At 43.7% G+C, this 20489-nt stretch overlaps 1 protein-coding gene across 1 annotated transcript in view; it reads right to left on the bottom strand.

The window, feature by feature from the left end:
- The window catches only part of LOC146027253 (tropomyosin alpha-1 chain-like), a 314841-nt gene extending 303478 nt beyond the window's left edge, over positions 1-11363 (bottom strand). Inside the window, exon 1 of the mRNA XM_083158199.1 lies at positions 11113-11363. Within this exon, the coding sequence (XP_083014325.1) occupies positions 11113-11226 (114 nt within the window). The 5' untranslated portion in view covers positions 11227-11363. The remainder of the gene's footprint in view (positions 1-11112) is intronic.
- Positions 11364-20489: the final 9126 nt, after the last annotated feature.

Genomic DNA, 20489 nt, shown 5'->3' with positions numbered 1-20489 from the left:
GCACACGGAGCTACCATCATTACACCGGAAGCACGTAAGGGTCAGTGTTAGGGAGAGCACTAGTCCATCCATTTACATATCCTTTTTTACATATTCCCCAAAAGGGTGTAAACATTACTACTAACCACTTTTTAATTTACAGGTACCACTCGAAATTAATTATCCCATTTTTTCAGAATTTTTCTTTTAACGCTTTTTACCATCCTCTAAATATCCTGTTATAAAGAAGCTGCTTAAACCACATAGCGCAGTAACCACCCAAATAAAAATCAATAGGGGTTCAGTTATAGAGGGATCAAATAGAAATTACACTGAGCAGGGTATGCAGAGAAATAATTGTAGCTGCCTTGCATATAGAGATTTATTAAATCTTAGAGAAATAGAGATTTCTTAAACCAAAGTGATGGCCACCAGGACAGCAGAAATAAGCTGCCTGCTGAGATTCTCACCTTCTCTAAGGAGGCATTTTGAGGCAAGTGCAGGCTGGAGGAGGTTGCCGAGAGAGGGATCCACAGATAGGGCAGTACTGCTACACTCCATGGGCCACATGAGGGGTGCAGGGATGATCGTGCCCACAATTCTGGGCACAAAGCTTGAATCCCAGAGCATAAATGTAGTCCCCGGATTCGGAAGTGCAGTAGGCCGCAACCCGTAGGAGCAAAATACGCAGCTCCCTGGCTCTGCAGCACTCGCCACCAGAGATGAGTGTCCAGAAGGTGCCACTGAGCTGTTAAAAAGCTAGAAAGGGCCCAGGGTTATGGGAGCCATTTGGCACCCCTGCCAGGCCACGCCCCTTAGGTAGAACATTTGATTTGTAGAAAAACACTAGCTTACATAGTTTCATAGTATTTAAGGCTGAATAAAGACTCACATTCATCCAGTTCAACCATACTGAATAGCTTCATCCCTTGCTATACATAGTGTATACTGATATGATTTAAGGACAGATTATGATTATTGTTTGTACCCCTGTATATTTTTAACCACAATTATTTTAAATGTATTTATTGTGTCTGCCGACACCACCTCTCCAGGAATAGAGTTCCATATTTGGATGCCCTGACTGTAAAAAAATGTTTTCTTCTAAAGGCACAAAATCTTCTTTCCTCTAATCTAAACTCATGACCCCGTGTCCTTGAATCCTTCCTTACAGTAAAAATTGCATCTTTGGCCCCTGATATATTTGTACATGTTTAGCATGTCCCCCCTTAAACGTCTTTTCTAGCGCAAACAATCCTAAATGGTTCAATCTATCTTCATAGCTTAAATTCTCCAATCCCTTTATTAGTTTTGTTGCTCTTCTTTGGACTTGTTCCAGTTCGATTATGTCCTTTTTATAGTGCGGGGCACAGAATTGTACATATTCTAGATGTGGTCTCACCAATGCTTTGTACAGTGGCATAATTACATTTGAGTTCCTAGTCTCCATACCCCTTTTTATGCATGCTAGTATCCTGTTTGCCTTATTTGTTGCTATATGGGCAGCACGGATGGTGTAATGGTTAGCATTACTGCCTCACAGCACTGAGGTCATGGGTTTGATTCCCACCATGGCTCTAACTGTGCGGAGTTCATATATTCTCCCCATGCTTGCGTGGGTTTCCTCCCACAATCCCTAGCACATCGGTTACGTTTCCCAAGATGCATAACCTTGCATTTATCCACACTGAACCTAATTTTCCACTTTTTTGCCCACTCGTCTAATTTATTAAGATCGCTCTGAAGCATGGAGACATCTTTGGTTGATCTAATTACTCTGCTCAGTTTTGTGTCATCATCAGCTTTCTATCATCTTTTCACTGCATTTGTCAGAATTTAAGAATCCCAGACACTTTTCTTATGGCCACTAATAAGGGTTTCTATTGAACCAGTCAGAATCTTTTTATTTATTTTGCACCTTCTAGATCATAATAGATACAATCTGATTGGTTGCCTTTAGCAACATCCCATCTTCAACAGAACTCCCATCTTAGTAAATAAACCCAATAGACTTCTATACTGTTATCCAATATTATTTAGCATTTTCATGGGTACAGGCAGATTTAACCATTACATTTAACCTAAAATTCAGTATATATCCCTATTACCAGCAATTAGTAACAGGAGAATGCCAAAATCTCCCTTTGCTAACTGACACATGATAAACAATAACACACATATAGTCAAGTTAAATTAATGGTGCAATACCCATAGGAAAAAATTTTGTCCCCTAATGAATCTGATGATGAGATCTAGTGATAACCAGGTAACTAGTGTTATTATCATATAAGAAGTTTTCAGAAATGTTCTGAAAATGGGCAGAAGATAACCAGACCACAATATGTATAACTGCACTGCTGCAGAACAATGTAGTGTAAAAAAATAACACTGCCCTTTCTAAAGTTTTCCTTTGTAGTCAAAGCATATTGTTACACTTAAAATAGAATTGCTTCTTTAGAAAGGATAACTGGTAAGTCTACATTACCTCAAAGCAAACACAAACACTAATCCAATGTATATTAGGACCAGAAATGATCTCACTTTAAAATGTCACTAACGCTCCCTCCCATCCCAATATAATTCCATGTAAATTCTGATCAGTGGCCCGTTAATACCAGCTATTGTCTCTGTGAGTATACATGTTAGAAATGATCTACATGACTTAGCTGTGCACAGCTGTGGCCTGATCCAAGACTGTGATGAGCGACATTTTAGTACTAGTGCAACTTTATTTGTAGTAGATAGTAGGGAGCAAAATGTTTACTGAATATTTGAAATACTACAAGTAATTTAATAAAACACCAAGTTATACATTTAAATATGTCATTATAGTAAGCATGAGAATTGTAAGATATTGCCATTTATATCTACTTATATACCTGTAGATATACAGTGTCTTGCTATGTCTGTTATTATAAAATATATTTGTAAATAACCTTATTACTGTATATACACTGGGCAGATAACTGTTATAAATCGAGTGGGCTGTAAAAACTTTATAAATTCTTGCTCAGGTTTTAGAGAGTGTTAGAAATAATAGCTCTAATAACATTGGCTAAGTGGAATGATTACAGAATGTTGCACATGAAATATAATGAGGACATTGAGGAATTGTGATTTGGCATTTATATGGTTAGAAATGGGGCTTGCAGTAGACACTGAAGCGATTATATGCCACTATGAATGCTCCAAAGTCACACTGGTCATACACAATTAGTGACAGCTCGCATCCCCATAGATACTTGGAGATTGTTTGTGCAAATTTAATTATATGTCATCCACATAGAGGTGATAGCTACAGTAAATCTAAAGGATTTGATGAGGCAGCCAAGAGTGAGCTTATAAAGGCAAAAGCGTGCTGATTCCAGGGGCATACCACAGCTAGATCCACAACAGCTGAAGATTACTATTCATAAGCAGCACTAAAAGAGTGTTTATAAATATGTGACAAGAGCCAAGTGCTACAGTTTAAGAGATAGACAATGTCTACTCCAACAGTCACTAGATCCACCCAGGGGTGCAGAATTATGTTTTTTCTGGAGGGTGCTCAAGGAGGTGTGGCCTCATGAAAAGGGGCATGTCATTTGGGGGGGGGGGGTGGCCCTGCAATATGCTGACCTGAACGGTCCTGAATCACAATTTACACACAATAAGCAATAGCTAATACTTCACACTGTATATACAACACATAATAGTGACTAATACTGCCCACTGTAAGCACACATACTACACAAAAAGGGCAGTGTGTATACAAAAAGAACACACATTAGGCAGCACACTTCTCCTGGCATACTGCCTCACATATCACAGGCAGCAGGTTCGGCAGTGCAGGTGCAGCGGATGCCAATCAGCAAGTAAATGTGGCCTGGCTGTGGGACTTGGGAGGTTTTGACCCAGCCCCGACATATATTTAGAACAGTAGAGATAACTTGTTGTTTAAAATGTGGGCAAATAAGTCAAATGTACAGTAAAGGGAGGAGAACTTGTAAAGAAGCCTAAACATGTGACAGATGAATTCTAGAATTTTCTACATGTTTGGTTGTAATATGAAAAGCTACTGTACTAGAAGGTCAGAGTAGACACAAAAAAAAACAGCGGTGGATATGATGGGTATTGTTAAAGAGTTATCTGTAATATGTTTACTATGACTATGTGTGAGGCAAATTGAAGTATGAGGGTTTAAATTTAAAAATTGTAGATAAGAAAATAATAAGATTTTTAGAGCAACATTGTCAAGGTAAAAGGATACAGGCGAGTTAAAATGTTAAAATGGTTTAAGATGAAAAAGCAGATTTGAAATTACAGTTAGCAGTACGATGGAGGACTTTGCAAGTAATGGCTGTGCTGCAGATGCCCCCGATACATCCCTGCCAGCATTGACAAATGTTACATATATATAGTTACATAGTAGTTGAGGCTGAATAAAGACTTGCGTCCATCTAGTTCAGCGTTCGCCAACCGTCGCTCGCGAGCGACGGGTAGCTCGCCGGGTGTTTTAGAGTAGCTCGGGGACTCCCCGCTGCCGCTCGTGTAATGGCGGCGACTGGGCAGGGTGAGCGCGACCGCCTCTAAAGTGCCCTCAAGCGGCACGGGCGCAGCAGCAGCAAGTGAACGGGAGCGAAGGGAGAGGTTTCCCCAGCAGCGCAGCCGCACGGACCTGAGTGTGAGTTCCCGCCCGTCACCGCGCACTGTTTGTCCCCGGGTTACCCGCGGTCACGTCTCCCACTGGGCGGCGGCGGCGGGGATCGGTGTCAGGCCTGGCTGCCGCTACGTGACCGAGGGGGTCGTGTTTGAGTTCTACTAGTAGGTAGAGCGTGATGTCTCTGACATGTTCCCTCAATCAGGCCCTGGCAGGTATAATGGGCATCATGTGTATGGCATATGTTTAATGAGTCATTAAACATATGCCACACAAATAATGCCCATTAAACATATGCCCCACATCTTGATACTCATTCATTAATAATCATCAAGGTGTGTGGGGCATATGCCACACACATGATGCCACACACTTGATGCTCATTAATAATGAGCTTCACGCTGTGGGGCATTTGTATAATGGGCATCATGTGTGTGGCATATGCCCCAGATACCTTGATGATTATTAATTAATGAGCATCAAGGTGTGGGGCATATGTGTAATGGGCATCATTTGTGTGGCATATGTTTAATGAGCATCACAGTGTGTGGCATATGATTAATGGAGCATCATGGTGTGGCATATGTATATTGGTGCATCACGGTGTGGCATATGTATAATGGTGCATCACGGTGTGGGGCATATGATTAATGGAGCATCACGGTGTGGCATATGTATAATGGAGCATCACGGTGTGTGGCATATGATTAATGGAGCATCACGGTGTGGCATATGTATAATGGAGCATCATGGTGTGGGGCATTTGTATAATGGAGCTTCACATTGTGGCATATGCATAATGGAGAATCACATTGTGGCATATGTATAATGAGCATCACGGTGTGTGGCATATGTATAATGGTGCATCACGGTGTGGGGCATTTGTATAATGGAGCATCACGGTGCGGGGCATATTTATAATGGGTATCACGGACTGCACTATTGGGGTCATGTGTATCTGGCACTGCACTATTGAGGGCATATGTGTATCACACCCCCATTTTCCATGGCCGCACCCCATGTGGCTACAGCTCCTAGAGAGCTGACCATGCCCCCATAGCGAAAAAAATGGGGGATGTAGCCTCGCAGGAGTTCCACGGTAGTAGCTGAACCCTCTAATTTTTGGCAGATGTCTCTTCTCCTCTGCCTACAGTGTTGGGAGGTATGTTTGTGACATATTGGACATTGCAGTGTGTGCCATATTATGTCTGGGGCATTGCAGTGTGTTTTTTTTAATATTATGCAGATTTTTTAACATTTTTTACTTTAGTAGCTCTTCGGGCGGTTTATTTTGTCGCGAGTAGCTCCTGACCCAAAAAAGGTTGGAGACCACTGATCTAGTTCAACCTATATTTATAGTAGCTTATCCCTTGTTGTATAGTATGTTCTGATATTTTAAAGACAGATTATGTTACTTATGCGTACCCATGGATGTTTTTAACCAATAAATGTTTATCCAACCTTATTGTAAACGTATTTATAGTGTCTGCTGACACCACTTCTTCAGGAAGAGAGTTTGACTGTTCTGACTGTAAAGAAATTTTTTCTTCTAGTTGAACAAAATCTTTTTTCTTCTAATCTAAACTCATGCCCCCTCGTCCTAGATTCATGTCTAGCAGAAAAAAGGGTGTTTGACAGTTCCTTATATTGGCCCCTGATATATTTGTACATGTGTATGCACTTGATGCTTACTGCACTTGTGGACTAAGGGTCTGATTTGGCATGGATCTGGATATGGATATGTTGCTTATTTATATTTACCATGAACTCTAAAAGTACACAAATACATATTTATTGACAAAGGGCCTAATTCAGCATGGGTCGCAAAAACAAAATCTTTCTCTAATGGACAAAACCATGGGGGTTATTCTAGTTCATTCTTTCTGATAAAATCCTTCTTAGATGGACAAAACCATGTGCACTGCGGGTGGGGCAGATGTAACTTGTGCAGAGAGAATTAGATTTGGGTGGGGTTTTTCTTCAAAGTGAGATCTATATTGCAGTGTAAAATAAAGCAGTCAGTATTTTCCCTGCACAGAAACAAAATAACTCACCCAAATCTAATTCTATCTGCACATGTTACATCTGCCCCCCTGCAGTTCACATGTGGTTTTGTCCATCTAAGAAGGATTTTGTCAGAAAGAATGAACTAGAATAAACCCCCATGTGCACTGCAGGTGAGGCGGATGTAACATCTGCAAAGAGTTAGATTTGGGTGAGTTATTTTTTTTCTGTGCAGGGTAAATACTGTCTGCTTTATTGTTACATTGTAATTTAGATTTCAGTATGAACATACCTCACCCAAATCTAACTTTCTCTGCACATGTTACATTTGGTCCACCTGAAGCATAGATGGTTTTGTCTATTAGAGAAAGATTATGTTTTTGCGATCCATGCTATATCGGGCTCTTTGATTAATATGAGATAAAGAAGTGGAGAGTGTTCTGTTTCTGGGGACATTGGGGCAGATGTATTACGCCTTAACAAAAGATAAATGCAAGGGTCATAAAGAGAGATAAACATCCAGCCAATCACCTGCTAACTGCCATATTACAGGCTGTGTCTGAAAAAAGTAAGTAAGGAGCTGATTGGCTGGACGTTTATCTCTCTTTATCACCCTTGAATTTATCTCTTGTTAAGGCTCAATACATCTGCCCCATTAAATGCATTTCTGGACTATGCACTGCCATCCACACTCTGCAAACCACTTATATTCTGCTCCAGCTCATTCGGCACATCCCAGCAACCTTTTTCTAGGATAACTTTGCCTAATATACATAGACAAAAATGCCATTTATTGTATGGCAAAAAATGAATCAAAAATAATTTTATAGCTACAGTTACCTAGCATTATACAGATGTTTTACAGCAGTACATTGTGTTATTCCTGGAATGACACACAGCTATTAAGGAATTACCCTGTGACACTAATGTACTGCAAATTGACTCCTGTGTGATAAGGAAACTGAGTTTACTCTCTCAGCTGTGGTACAGAGCACAATGCTGCACCTCTGCTACAGGAAAAGCATTCTAGAAAGTCAGCTTGACACTAAAACAAATGTACACTGAAGAATGACTGTTCAAAGGACTGCCATGGTTGGGTTAATAAACAGACACATTTCTAAAGCCATACAATCAATAAACAAAATGCTATGTTTATTATGGAATTTCTGCAGTAAGCTCAATGTAAGGATTTGAAAACTTGGCATAGAACCAGCTTCAAGCTCAGTCAAACTATTTTACCAAATAAGGAAGGGAATCTGCTTTTCCAGTGTCAAATATCCATAAACTAATAATGTGGCATAAACTCAGACAAAAGCAAATGCTATGCCACATGCAGGGGTAAAATAGCAAATACTTGCAAGGCAACATGGAACAGAAAACATAGGTTAAAACACAAATGTTACAATGTAGTCCGTTGTACTTTTGTAAATCAGTTATAATTATCAGTATAATGTCAGCAAGCAATAGAAGTGTACACAGTTCTGTACAAAATACACAGACATTGCACACTAGCAGTATCCACATCAAAGCTTATAAAGCTCTCATCTGCCTATAAAACATGCAAAGGTCCATCAGGCAAAAATGAAACAAAGCTTATTGTTCTCTGTGTGTTTCTGCACAATCTATAGTTACACACTTTGGGCCTCTTTCAGCTTTGTTACCAAAGCAAAAACTCAAACTGGAAAAACCATGTTGCACTGCAGGTGTGACAAATGTGACATGCAGAGAGAAAGTTAGATTTATGTTGGGTGTGTTCAAACTGAAATATAAATGGGATTGTAAAAATAAAGCTAACATCTGTGGGCTACATGAAAAAGAAGTCAAGATTTAGTAGAGAAACAATATACAGTAAATGTAATTGATCTCCTTGCACAGCAAAATGGGTTGTTCCAGACACAAAGGGGGAAATTTGTAAAAAAATAGGTGTATTTGTATCCAGAAATATACTTATTTTTGACATTTACTATCCCGAAAATACGGCAATTCATATTCGTATTGATGTGCTATCAATACGAATACGAATTGCCGTATTTTTGGGAAAAAAATAAGTGTATTTCTGGATACAAATACACCTATTTTTTACAAATTTCCTTTAGTAAATTTCCTCCAAAATTACTTTCTTTTTTTTGCCGTAGTGAATCTGGCCCTTTCAGAAAAGTGTTAGTAAAATATTACTTATTAAATTAATAAAACACATTCACAATTAAACAACAAATATCAACCCAAAGTCACAATGATTCCCAATATTTACTGGAAATTGTGTATAAGAATAAAGGTTGTTTCTCTTATTATTTCTCTAAGAGAATAACGTCAACATATTTGATATATAAATTAAGGCAATATCAATTTGTTGATATATTGCTATGTAAGGAAAACAATTAGAACATAGCTTTCTATTGATCTTTTTTATGAATGTATAATATAATGTGTATTACTGTACATCATGAGAAATAATTGCCAGTGTTTCCTACAGAAGTAACTAATTAGTAATATTTTGGAAAAAAAAAACTCCCGTGTGCCTCACTGTTTCATAATGATTCTTTTTGGAAAAATAACTGAGTAGAATTAATGAATGACTTGTGGAATAGACGACAGGCATCTTCTCTGCATTGTGAACTTTCCCAACAACAATCATATACTGTAGTTTGTCTCTTAAGTAAAATGAAAAGTTTTATGCTATACAGCTTTGTTTTGACATCTTCATTGATTATATACAAGAAAAATAAGGTATTACTTCTGTATCAGCATTGTTTTTTTTGTAAATCCTACATGACGGGTGTGGTATAGGTTCCGACAGTCGGGATCCCGACAGTCATTAGCCCAACATCAGGATCCCGACTGGCCAGACTCAGACAGCATGGTGAGTGCAACAAAGCCCCTTACGCGCTCGCTGCACTCGCCACGCTGCGCTCGCCACGCTGCGGGCACGGTGGATCGCTATGCTCACCACCTATTCTATTTTCCCTCTATGGGGTCGTGGACCCACACGAGGGAGAATAGCCGGTGGCCAACCCGTCTGTCGGTGTTTTAACAGTCAGGATCCCGACGTCGGGTAAATGACTGTCAGGATCCCGACTGTCGGGACCCCATCCGGCACCCTACATGACGGTCCCTTACTGCTCATTAGACAGGACCAGTTATCTGGAGAGGTGATGGTCTATTAAGCTATATGGTGATCAACAAAGCCACTAGTACCATCTAAGATTGTACACTACTATTCTCCTAGTTTCCATCGACATTTAACAATTATTTTAGCTCAATGGCTGCACTCTACTCTTTGAGGTGTATTCAATGCTCTAACGGTGAGATATGACGGCGAGAAAGGGCTGATAGCTCGCCATCAGAATATTCAACTGCCTCCCCTTCACTCGCCGTTTCCACCTCCCTGGTTCTTTTTAGCGAGGTGGATATGGCGAGTGTGCCCAATATAACGGCGGGGCTCGCCACAAAATGCAGCAGACTCTCCATTTAAGGGGTTTCTGATGGCGAGGATTTCTCCCAAACATTGAATACGGCGAAGGTGGTCGGATGGTGAGGCTGGCATTTTCTCTCCCAAAGTAGCTCATCCCTCACTGTACAAACCCCCCTCGCCACTGCTCGCTGCCATATTGATACACCCCTCTATGTTCCTGCAATGCTAAAATGGTCAAGTTATTTATACTCTTTTTTCCAGCAATTGCAGACATTAGGAAAATGCAAAAAAGCCAAATTAAATAAAAAATTCCAAGCAGTGCTATTTTATAGCTATTTTGCTACTATACACTTTACAATAGTAGACAGTGATAAAACAAACTGAGTAACGACAGACAGACTTGGAGGTTAGAGGGCCCTGCTGTAAGCTTACAATCTATAGGGATATAGGAGGGAAACACAAGGACAGGCATCAGTAATACTGTAGCATAGTTTATAGGTCCAGAAGGGAAGCTATATAATACATAAGTGCCTCAGAGGGTTATGCGTGTAGAACTTAAATATGATAGGCTTGCCTGAAGAGGTGAGTTTTCAGGGAACACTTGAAAGTTTGGAAGCTAGTGGAGAGTATTATTGTGTGTGGAAACATGAACATGTCCCTAACTGTGCGGAGTTTATATATCCTCCCCGTGTGTGTGGGTTTCCTCTGGGTACTCCGGTTTCCTCCAACATCCCAAAAATATACTGATAGGTTAATTGTCTCCCACAAAATTAACTCTATAATGAATGTGTGAGCGTGTACATGTGGCATTGAATATATATTGTATACGCAACTGGAGAAGGGACTGATTTGAATGTTCAAATATTCTCTGTAAAGTGCAGCGGAATGTGTGCGCAATATAAACAACTGTTAATAAATAATAAATTAATTAATACTGTGATATTATGGCTGTAATAGACATGTACTTATAAAGATACATTACGGGCGGGTGATGTTTAAAATTTTAAAACAGCTTGGGGAAAACTTATCCAATGCCAGATGTTATCTGTCTGAGCGGAGGTTACTGCCTGCAATATACCTGTTTGCACTTGTCCTCAGCTGCCTTTTTATCAGCTTCAGCTTGCTCTGCCCTGTCTATGGCATTTTCTTTATCCAGCTTCAGCATTTGCATCTTCTTCTTAATTGCTTCCATCCTGGCTGGAGTTTGTAGACTGGGTGTTGAGATGAAAGGAGCAGAACCTGTTGCAGGGAAGGACTGGGTGAACTGAGCAGAGCACAATTAGAGGAGGATACTCTAAAGGCAGCTTTAAATTCACAGGGAACATTATTGGATGGTTTATTCCTCTGACACACCACAAGTCTTTCACTTACATCCTTTCCAAGGAGAGACTTGGATTCAATTCAACTGTGAAATCTACTACCCTTAGCCAGTCACCTTATTTGGGATTGATATTGCTGTAAAGGAGAAAAGAAAAGATTTGGTTTCCATTTTTAACCTTCTGACAACACTAACAGTGCTGACAAATGAACGCATGCCACAGATAAGGCTTATTAGCATATCTCTGGATATTGGTACATTGTGATCAGCTGCCCTTTCAAATGGAAATAGGGCATGAACAAAATAATCACAGGGCTACTTGTAGAATCACAGCCTTGGTAGTATCTCTTCAGATAGCATGCTATATGTATGCCAGATCTTTACAATATAAGTTTATATTTTAGAATAAAAAAACAAATGTACAATGCTTTCCAACTACTGTATGAGACAATTTTTACAAAGAGAAGCTGGATTCCTAAATCTAGAGTAATAGTGCATTATACACATGTGTTAATACTTTTTGTACTAATTGGAAAATAGTATACTGTCCAGATACACCTCCAAACTGCACGCAGTCCCAGGATATAAATGAGGCATATGATGCCATTCATATTGAAATATTTGTCTTCATGTCATCGTGACATTCCAAGCTGAACGAGGGATGAAATATTTAAAGATAGTTATTTGTAATGCTCAAGTTAAGCTGTTTACTAGGATTCTTATTATTAACATGTATTTATGTAACATCAGCATGATCAGCATCAGCTATAGTTAGGGTAGCCACCTCTCCCTGATTTCCAGGATTCTCCCATTTTCAGTGACAACCATCCCAGAGGCTTTTCCAGTCTCCCGCATTCCTGGATTCTCCCAGAATTCGGGTGTCCTAAAAAGCCTCTGGTCCAGCCCCTCACATAATCCCCGTTCACGCCGACCGTTCGCCGCCGCAGAGCTGCCCAGTCGCGCACGCGAGATAAGGATGTCATCATCACGCGTGTGTCTGCCGGCCCTCCCGCCCACCTCATCTCATCTGCCCGCCTCCTCTCGTCCGTCCGTCCTCTCACCCACCTCCTCTCGTCCGCCCGCCCGGCTGCCTCCTCTGGTCTCCTGCCCTGCCCGGTCCAGCCCGCAAGCCAGCTCACTGAGCACAACCAGCGTTAAGTATATTTTATTGCAGCAAGCATGTCCTATTTATTTATTTATATATAGATGATATGTATATATATATATATATATATATATATATATATGTAGATAGGGGAAGACGGACGGCACTCACAGGGTCTTTCAAACGTAAAGAATACACCACACTTTGGTTTGCTTTTCCAACGTTTCAAATCTTGTTGAAAGATTTTTCGTCCCTGACGAAAAATCTTTCAACAAGATTTGAAACGTTGGAAAAGCAAACCAAAGTGTGGTGTATTCTTTACGTTTGAAAGACCCTGTGAGTGCCGTCCGTCTTCCCCTATCTACATTGAGTATTTGCATCAAATCCTCTGGAAAGGCACCTGGGCAATATCTGCAGGATACTGGAGTGCCAGCCATCTCGCTACCTTTATATATATATATATATATATATATATATATATGTATATATGTGTATGTGTGTGTGTGTGTGTGTATATATATATATATATATATTCCATAGACAAAAAACCTTACGGTTTCACGTCCCATTAAGGCTTCTTACACATGATCTGGCATTTCAGAAACCTGTTGTAACTCTTCCACTCAAACTCCAAAAAGCAATGAAATTCCGATTATTAAGGCTGACGCCTTAATGGACGTGTTCCTTGCGCAATACAGATATGGTACACCATCACAGCCTGTGGGTAAGTGTAGATTCAGCACTCTCACAGAGGGCCTTATTTTGGTTCATTCTTTCTGACAAAATCCTTCTTTGATGGGCAAAACCATGTGCACTGCAGGTGGGGCAGATGTAACATGTGCAGAGAGAATTAGATTTGGGTGGGGTTTTACTTCAAAGTGAGATCTATATTGCAGTGTAAAAATAAAGCAGTCAGTATTTTCCCTGCACAGAAACAAAATTACTCACCCAAATCTAATTCTCTCTGCACATGTTACATCTGCCCCCCTGCAGTGCACATGGTTTTGTCCATCTAAGAAGGATTTTGTCAGAAAGAATGAACCAAAATAAGGCCCAGAGTGAGATTGCTGTCACTCACACAATGGTGGAGCTGCTAATTCACAGATTTGTGTGCTCATTGGAATACACACATGCAGTCTATGCAACTGAAGGTCTGAGGAGTTATGTGGCGCACTCATCCTAATACTGTAAGTACCCGCAATCATCTAAAACTGTCTAGCCCACTGAATTAATATAGTGTTCATTCTAGCACCCGCCATCTTTGAAAACCCATGCAGTTCCTCTTCCCTGCCTGGGGTGTAGCTGTCTGCTGTTGTGCTTCTAGCACAGTGTAGTCTGTATATCAACACTGCAAAACAGACCTGTGCTAGAAACACTACAGTAGACAGCTACACCCCAGACAGGGTAGAGGATCTGCATGGGTTTTCAAAGATGGCAGGTGGTAGAATAAACACTATTACTAGAACTATCCCACTGAGGGTCCAACATCTTTCACACTCACTACATATATCCATTTCATTTAGTATTCACATGCAGTTACCAGAAACATCTTTCATAATTGCAAAAACTATAATACTCCCAACTACTATGCATCTACACTTTCTTCTCCCATACGCCTTCATGCTGCTCTGTCTTCCCCGATACCAACTGCTGTGTGTATTCCCTCATCTTCACCAATGTGTCTTTCCCCATCTGCGCTGCCCTGTCTTTCCACACCGATGCCACTCTTTTTCTTTCTATCTGTGCCAATGCATCCCAGTCTATTAGTGATACTCTGTACCCCCTCCATCCATGCTGCTCTGCCCTTCTCATCCATGCCACAGTTTCCTTCCATCTGTACTGCTGTCTCTCTCCTATCTGGTCCACTCTGTCTTTTCTCCAACTGCTTCACGGTTTCCCACCCAATCGCATCACTCTGTCTTACCTCCCCCAATCTGTGCCACTGTTTTCCACCCATCCGCATTTGTTAGTCTCCCATCAGTGCTGCTTAGCCTTTCCACCATCTACGCATTTCTATTCCTCCTCAACTGCACCACACTGCCTCCTACCCCAATCAACACCACTTTTACCCCATCCTCTCGGCTCTGTTTACTGCTCAGACCTTCAGTTGCATAGACTGCATGTGTGTATTCCAATGAGCACACAAATCTGTGAATTAGCAGCTCCACCATTGTGTGAGTGACAGCAATCTCACTCTGTGAGAGTGCTGAATCTGCACTTACCCACAGGCTGTGATGGCGTACCATATCTGTATTGCGCAAGGAACACGTCCATTAAGGCGTCAGCCTTAATAATCGGAATTTCATTGCTTTTTGGAGTTTGAGTGGAAGAGTTACAACAGGTTTCTGAAATGCCAGATCATGTGTAAGAAGCCTTAATGGGACATGTGAAACCATAAGGTTTTTTGCCTATGGAATTTCATGGCTTTTTTTCAATTTATTTTTTAAATTCAGAAATCTAAAATTTCACTGTAAGAATAAACATTGGATTTATTTAAATGTTTAACAATAACACACCCCTGGCAATGAGCATTACCCCTTGCTACAAGCATTACAAACCCCTGGCAATGAGTATGACACCCATCCAAGAGCATGAAACCCATTGTGTAAAAGCTTTACTGTAGGGCATTGCAGTGTGAGGCATATGGTGCAGTGGACATTACTGTATGGGGCTTAATACGGTGAAAAAATGTTTTTCCCTGTGGTGACCAAGGTCTGTTGGTGTAGGGCCAAAAACTGGGGTGTAAGGTAGTATTTTCTGGCGAGGCCATGACAATTTTAATGAGAGCATGTGCCTTGCATGGGGCAGAGATCAAATTACAATTGCATGGATAGGGTTAGGCTGTTAGTGTGTGTATGAATGCAGTTAGGCTGTGTGTGTGTGCGTGGATAGGGTTAGGCTGCGGGTGTGTGTGTGGATAGGGTTAGGCGGCGGGTGTGTGTATGGATAGAGAGTGTGCAGATGGGTGTGTGTGGATAGGGTAGGCTACATGTATGGATAGTGTTAGGCTATGTGTGTGTGTTTGGCACCTGTGTTATAACCCTGTACACACACAGTCAATGATGCCTATCCCTACATATACATGACACGCTGACTCTACCAGGTCACGGATCAGCTGAGTGTTATGATGCCTACTATGGCACAAGGAACTACGGCAGGTAGATGAGTGCAGGAGGTCAGGCGTGAGCCTGTAGCCGGGACCGCCGGTTAGGACAGCCACAGCGGAAGCTACTCTAACTCTATTGAGTCCCTGAGGCAGATGATAAACCCCTGCAGAGCTAGGCTTCACCTGTGGCCGCCGCGTCCGAAGGAGCGAGTTAGGCCCGCTTCGACCCCGATGCAGCCAGGTCTTATATATGGACAAGGGGTAAACGATCGCCACAGGATACCCAAGAGGACTGCTAACTACCGGCCTAGCTGGGAGTAGACCCCTGACTGCCGGCACCAGGCCAAACCGGGATGCGACCAAGTCGCAGACACAATGAAAAGGGAAGGAGGAGTCCCCAGCAGGCTACAACCAGGAACGGCGACTCCTCAAAACCAGGATGACAAACAGGGAATACTTCCTACCTGAAAGGATGCTAAGAAAGATAAAAAGGGTACAAGAAAGAGGGCAAAGAATAAGCCCACAGAAGGACACAGCCACAGCGGGCTACAGGGAGAAAGAGGAAGGTAAATACAGAACCCACGGAGGGGTACGGCCACGACGGCCACGGGAGGTGTATGGGAAAGGACAACAATAACCCACGGAGGGTCACGGCCACGGCGGGCCACTGGAGGAAGAAGATAGACCGAGGCTCCACTGGAGCACTTAAGTGACCCACGAGAAGATGGAGACAGTGGGCCAAACGCAGGCTCAGACTGAAGCAGGTCTTCTGATTGAAGCAGGTAGCTGACAGGACACTCCAGGGAAGGCTGGGAGAACCAGGCACTGAAGACACCAGGAGCTGGAACACAGGACTGTGTGCTGGAAACCACAGGGACCGGAAAGCAAGGGCTAGGGTAAGCAAAAGCTATAACCGGCATCTGTGCCCAGCAGACGCCGGCTATTTATTTTGAATTTCGCGCCGCCTGACGTCAGTCAGGCGCACGCGTCATCTGCCGCCGGGCGGAAGCTCGGGGACGTTGCCTAGCAACGTCCCGACGCTCCGCATCAAAGGGAGGCTTGAGACGCTGCCGGGCAACGTCCCCGGCCGCGTCACTGGGAGCAACATCCGCCGTCCGTCCGGGTGCATCGCAGCCCGGACGGCGGCGTGCAACACTGAGGATGTGTATGTATGAATAGGGTTAGGCTAAATATGTGTGTGTGTATGTATGAATGAATGTATGGATAGGCTATGGGTGTGTGTGTACAGGGTTAGTATACAGGTGCCAGGAGGTACAGGAGTCAATGATGCCTACCTATACATGATACGCTGACCCTACCAGGTCATAGAACTCCACCAGGCTGGGGTCTCCTCCAGGGAATGGCAACCGATCAGCTCCCGCTGTCTGACTTGGTGGTTTCCCCTCCAGCAGCGAGTTCCAGGCAGCCACTCCCCTCTTCCTCAGTGTCCGCAGATGGTGATCGGGAACACAGTGCCAGGCCACCACTTCCTGGCATGGCAGTGGTGTGGGCTCCTGACTGGATCGGCGGAGTTAAGGGGAGAGTAGATGGGGTGACCAGGGTGGTGGGCTTCCTGTGGATCTCTACCCTGTGCAGCAATGGCCGTGGGAGGGCTGCTGCACATGCACGACAATGCACAACTCCTCCCATGGTCCTCCCTGCAAAGGACCATGGGAGGTGCAACATGTGACTGCGCATGCGCAGCAGCTCTCCCATGGCCATTTTGCTTGTGGGCAATGATCAAATTAGTTTTTTGGTTATGAACAAATACTGCTAAGAGAAATGTGACCAATTTTAGTGTAAAAAAAAAAGGAGGGAGGTAGTGAGTCACACCATACCTCTGGCGCTATATTGAATAAAATTATTAATAGGCAAGGAAAGCCGCATATGACAACAAGCAAACCAGCTTGTAAGTAGTAAAAGAAAATAATTGGAAAGCTGTCTCAGCGCTACCACTTATACCTTTGATTAAAGTAGGTCCACCTATACAATAACGGCACAAGAGTCGGTTCAATTGAAATATCAAAAATATTTTATAAACACATAATAATAAATTCATATACAAAAATATACATAAATCACATGAATTTAATGGTAAAATAATGTAACTTAAGGTGCTGGCATCCCAATTGATTAACATAAATGAATGTAGCAGCAGCAGCAGACCTCACTTGAAGCTTAGAGCTCAGGCAGGATGGTGATGGCGGTAAAGAGCTGGGTCATGGTCAGAGCCCAAAGCAGGTGCCTGCCGGCAGAGGGTCCAGCACTGGTGCAGGCACGGGGGGGACAGCGTACACAGCGTATACCTGGGGGGCACAGCATACACCCAGGGGGGCACAGCGTACACACGGTGGGGGCACTGAGGGGCGATAGCGTACACAAGAGGAGGTACTGAGGGGGGACAGCATACACACGGGGGGTGTGTGCATGCACTATGGGGGCACAGCATACACACGGGGGGGCACAGCGTACGCACGGGGGGTGCACTAAGGGGGCACAGTGTACACAGGGGGGCACTGAGGGGGGACAGTGTACACACGGAATGTAAGGTTTTGGGTGTTAACCCGCAGCCGTGACTGCTGTTTAGGACAGCCACGGCGGTCCTACACTATCTCTATTGACCCCCTGGGTTGGGTAACCGACTCTTGCGATGAACTAGGCTTCGCCTGTAGCCGCAACGTTTGGGTGAGCGGGTTAGGCCTGCTCAGACTCCGGTACAGCCAGGTGTTAAGGGAGACAAAGAGTCGGGACCCCCCCAAGGTACAGTCAAGAGGGAAACTAACTAACAGCCTACCTAAAGAAAACAATAAATGGCAACTAGCCAACCCTGCCTAACGCAATAAGCGCCAGCGACCTAGTCGCTAACCAATGCGACACCGTCGCACCAACCCAGCACACAACCAACCAGAGAGCAAGGCCAAACCAAAAACAAAAGGAATGCTGCCGCCAGTAACCCCGGGGGCAGTCGGAAGGCAATTACCTAAGGAAAACCCCTTAAGCAAGTAAATGAACAAAATAAAGATAAAGACTCCCATTGGGGCACTTACAATGAAGAAGCAGGGAACGTCCCGGAACCAGCAATGGAACAAGAGAAGCACCAGCAGCGGACCAACAGGAGCAAGCACGGACCGGTAACCAGCCTGTAGCTGAAGCTATAACCGGCAACCAGAGCTGGCCCAGCTCCCTTAAAAAGGAGCCTGGACCAATAAGGACGTTCCTGTAATTGGAGGCAGCTGAAACAACGTGATAACGCTGCCCGCTGCAATGCCGTGCAGGAGACGCACCAGGCTTCTCCCCGGCGTCTCCTGTTGCTGGGCAACCCCAGCACTTCCGCCGGGAAGCGAGCACCGCGTCCTCGGTTGCTAGGCAACCGAGCGAGACACTACCTAGACGCGATGGCGGCACCCCCTCGCCGCCGGAACGCGTCCTGACGTCACCGGCTCCTGCGGTGACAGCGCAGGGGGACCAGACGTCGAGGCAGGCTGACAGGCACCCGGGGAGTGAGGAGCCGCGGCAGACCTCTCTGCCGGCCGGACAACTCCCCGGGTCCTGACATTACCCCCCCCCTTGAGGAGGGGTTAACAACCCCTTTCCACCGGGTTTGTGAGGAAATTTCAGAAAAAACTCTTTCTTCAGTCTGGGCGCATGTAAATCCTTTTCCAAGACCCAGGATCTTTCCTCCGGTCCATACCCCTTCCAGTGCACAAGGAATTGAAGGGATCCCCGAGCTACCTTGGAATCAAGGATTCTCTCCACCACAAATTCTTGCTGGCCTCGAACCTTCACTGCCGCTTTCTTTTGCGGTAACCTCCTGGGGAATTTTTTTGAAACAAACATGGGTTTTAATAGAGAGGCATGAAATGTGTTGGAGATTTTAAGAGATTTGGGAACCCGCAAGCGAAAAGCCACTGGGTTGACTTTCTTGATGATGAGAAATGGCCCAATAAACTTGGGACCAAACTTGCGTGAAGGTTGACGAATCCTGATATTGCGAGTGGAGAGCCAGACTCTCTCACCTACACTAAAATTACAAGGCCGTCTCGAACGGTCAGCAAATCTCTTCTCCTGTTGAGTCACTGACTGAAGCGCCGAACGTACTTCTCTCCAGATATTCCTTAAACGAGAGGAAATACCTGAATGAGAAACTGGCTCCTCCGGCCCCAAGGCATTTGCTTTAGGATGACAACCGTAAACGGCAAAAAACGGAGACACTCTGGTGGAAGAATGATGTGCGTTATTGTACGCAAATTCTGCAATGGGCAAAAATTCCTCCCAGTCACAATGTGCCTTGGACACAAAACAGCGCAAGTATTGCTTCAGAGTTTGGTTTAGACGTTCAGTCTGCCCGTTAGACTCTGGATGGTAAGCGGAGGTAAGACTGCATTGGATCTTTAAAGCCGCACAGAATCTCCTCCAAAATCGGGCCACAAATTGAGGACCACGATCTGACACTATGTCCTGCGGTAAACCATGCAATCTGAAAATATGGCGAATAAACAATTTTGCTAAACCTTCCGCTGATGGTAACTGGGGTAACGGGACAAAATGGGCCATTTTACTGAATCTGTCAATAACCACCCAGACGACACGAAAACCAGCAGATTCAGGTAAATCCACCACGAAATCCATAGCGATGTGTGTCCAGGGTTTGAAAGGAATGGCCAAAGGCAAAAGCGGTCCCATAGGCCTTTCTCTAGAGGTCTTATACCGAGCACAGTCTGGGCATGAGAGGACAAATTCTCTGGTATCAGAGCCCATATCCGGCCACCAAACACTCCGGTTGAGAAGTTTAAACGTCTTTTTAACACCCGGATGTCCTGCAATGCTACTGTTATGAAACTCGGCTAGGATCTCTTTGCGGAACTGCGGAGGAACATATAAACGCCCAGTGGGGGTATCACTGGGGGCCAGATGTTGGGCCTGATG

This window comes from Crinia signifera, chromosome 1, assembly GCF_055691185.1.
Source record: "Crinia signifera chromosome 1, ASM5569118v1, whole genome shotgun sequence".
Taxonomy (NCBI): domain Eukaryota; kingdom Metazoa; phylum Chordata; class Amphibia; order Anura; family Myobatrachidae; genus Crinia; species Crinia signifera.
This window is presented reverse-complemented; position numbering and strand designations above follow the sequence as displayed.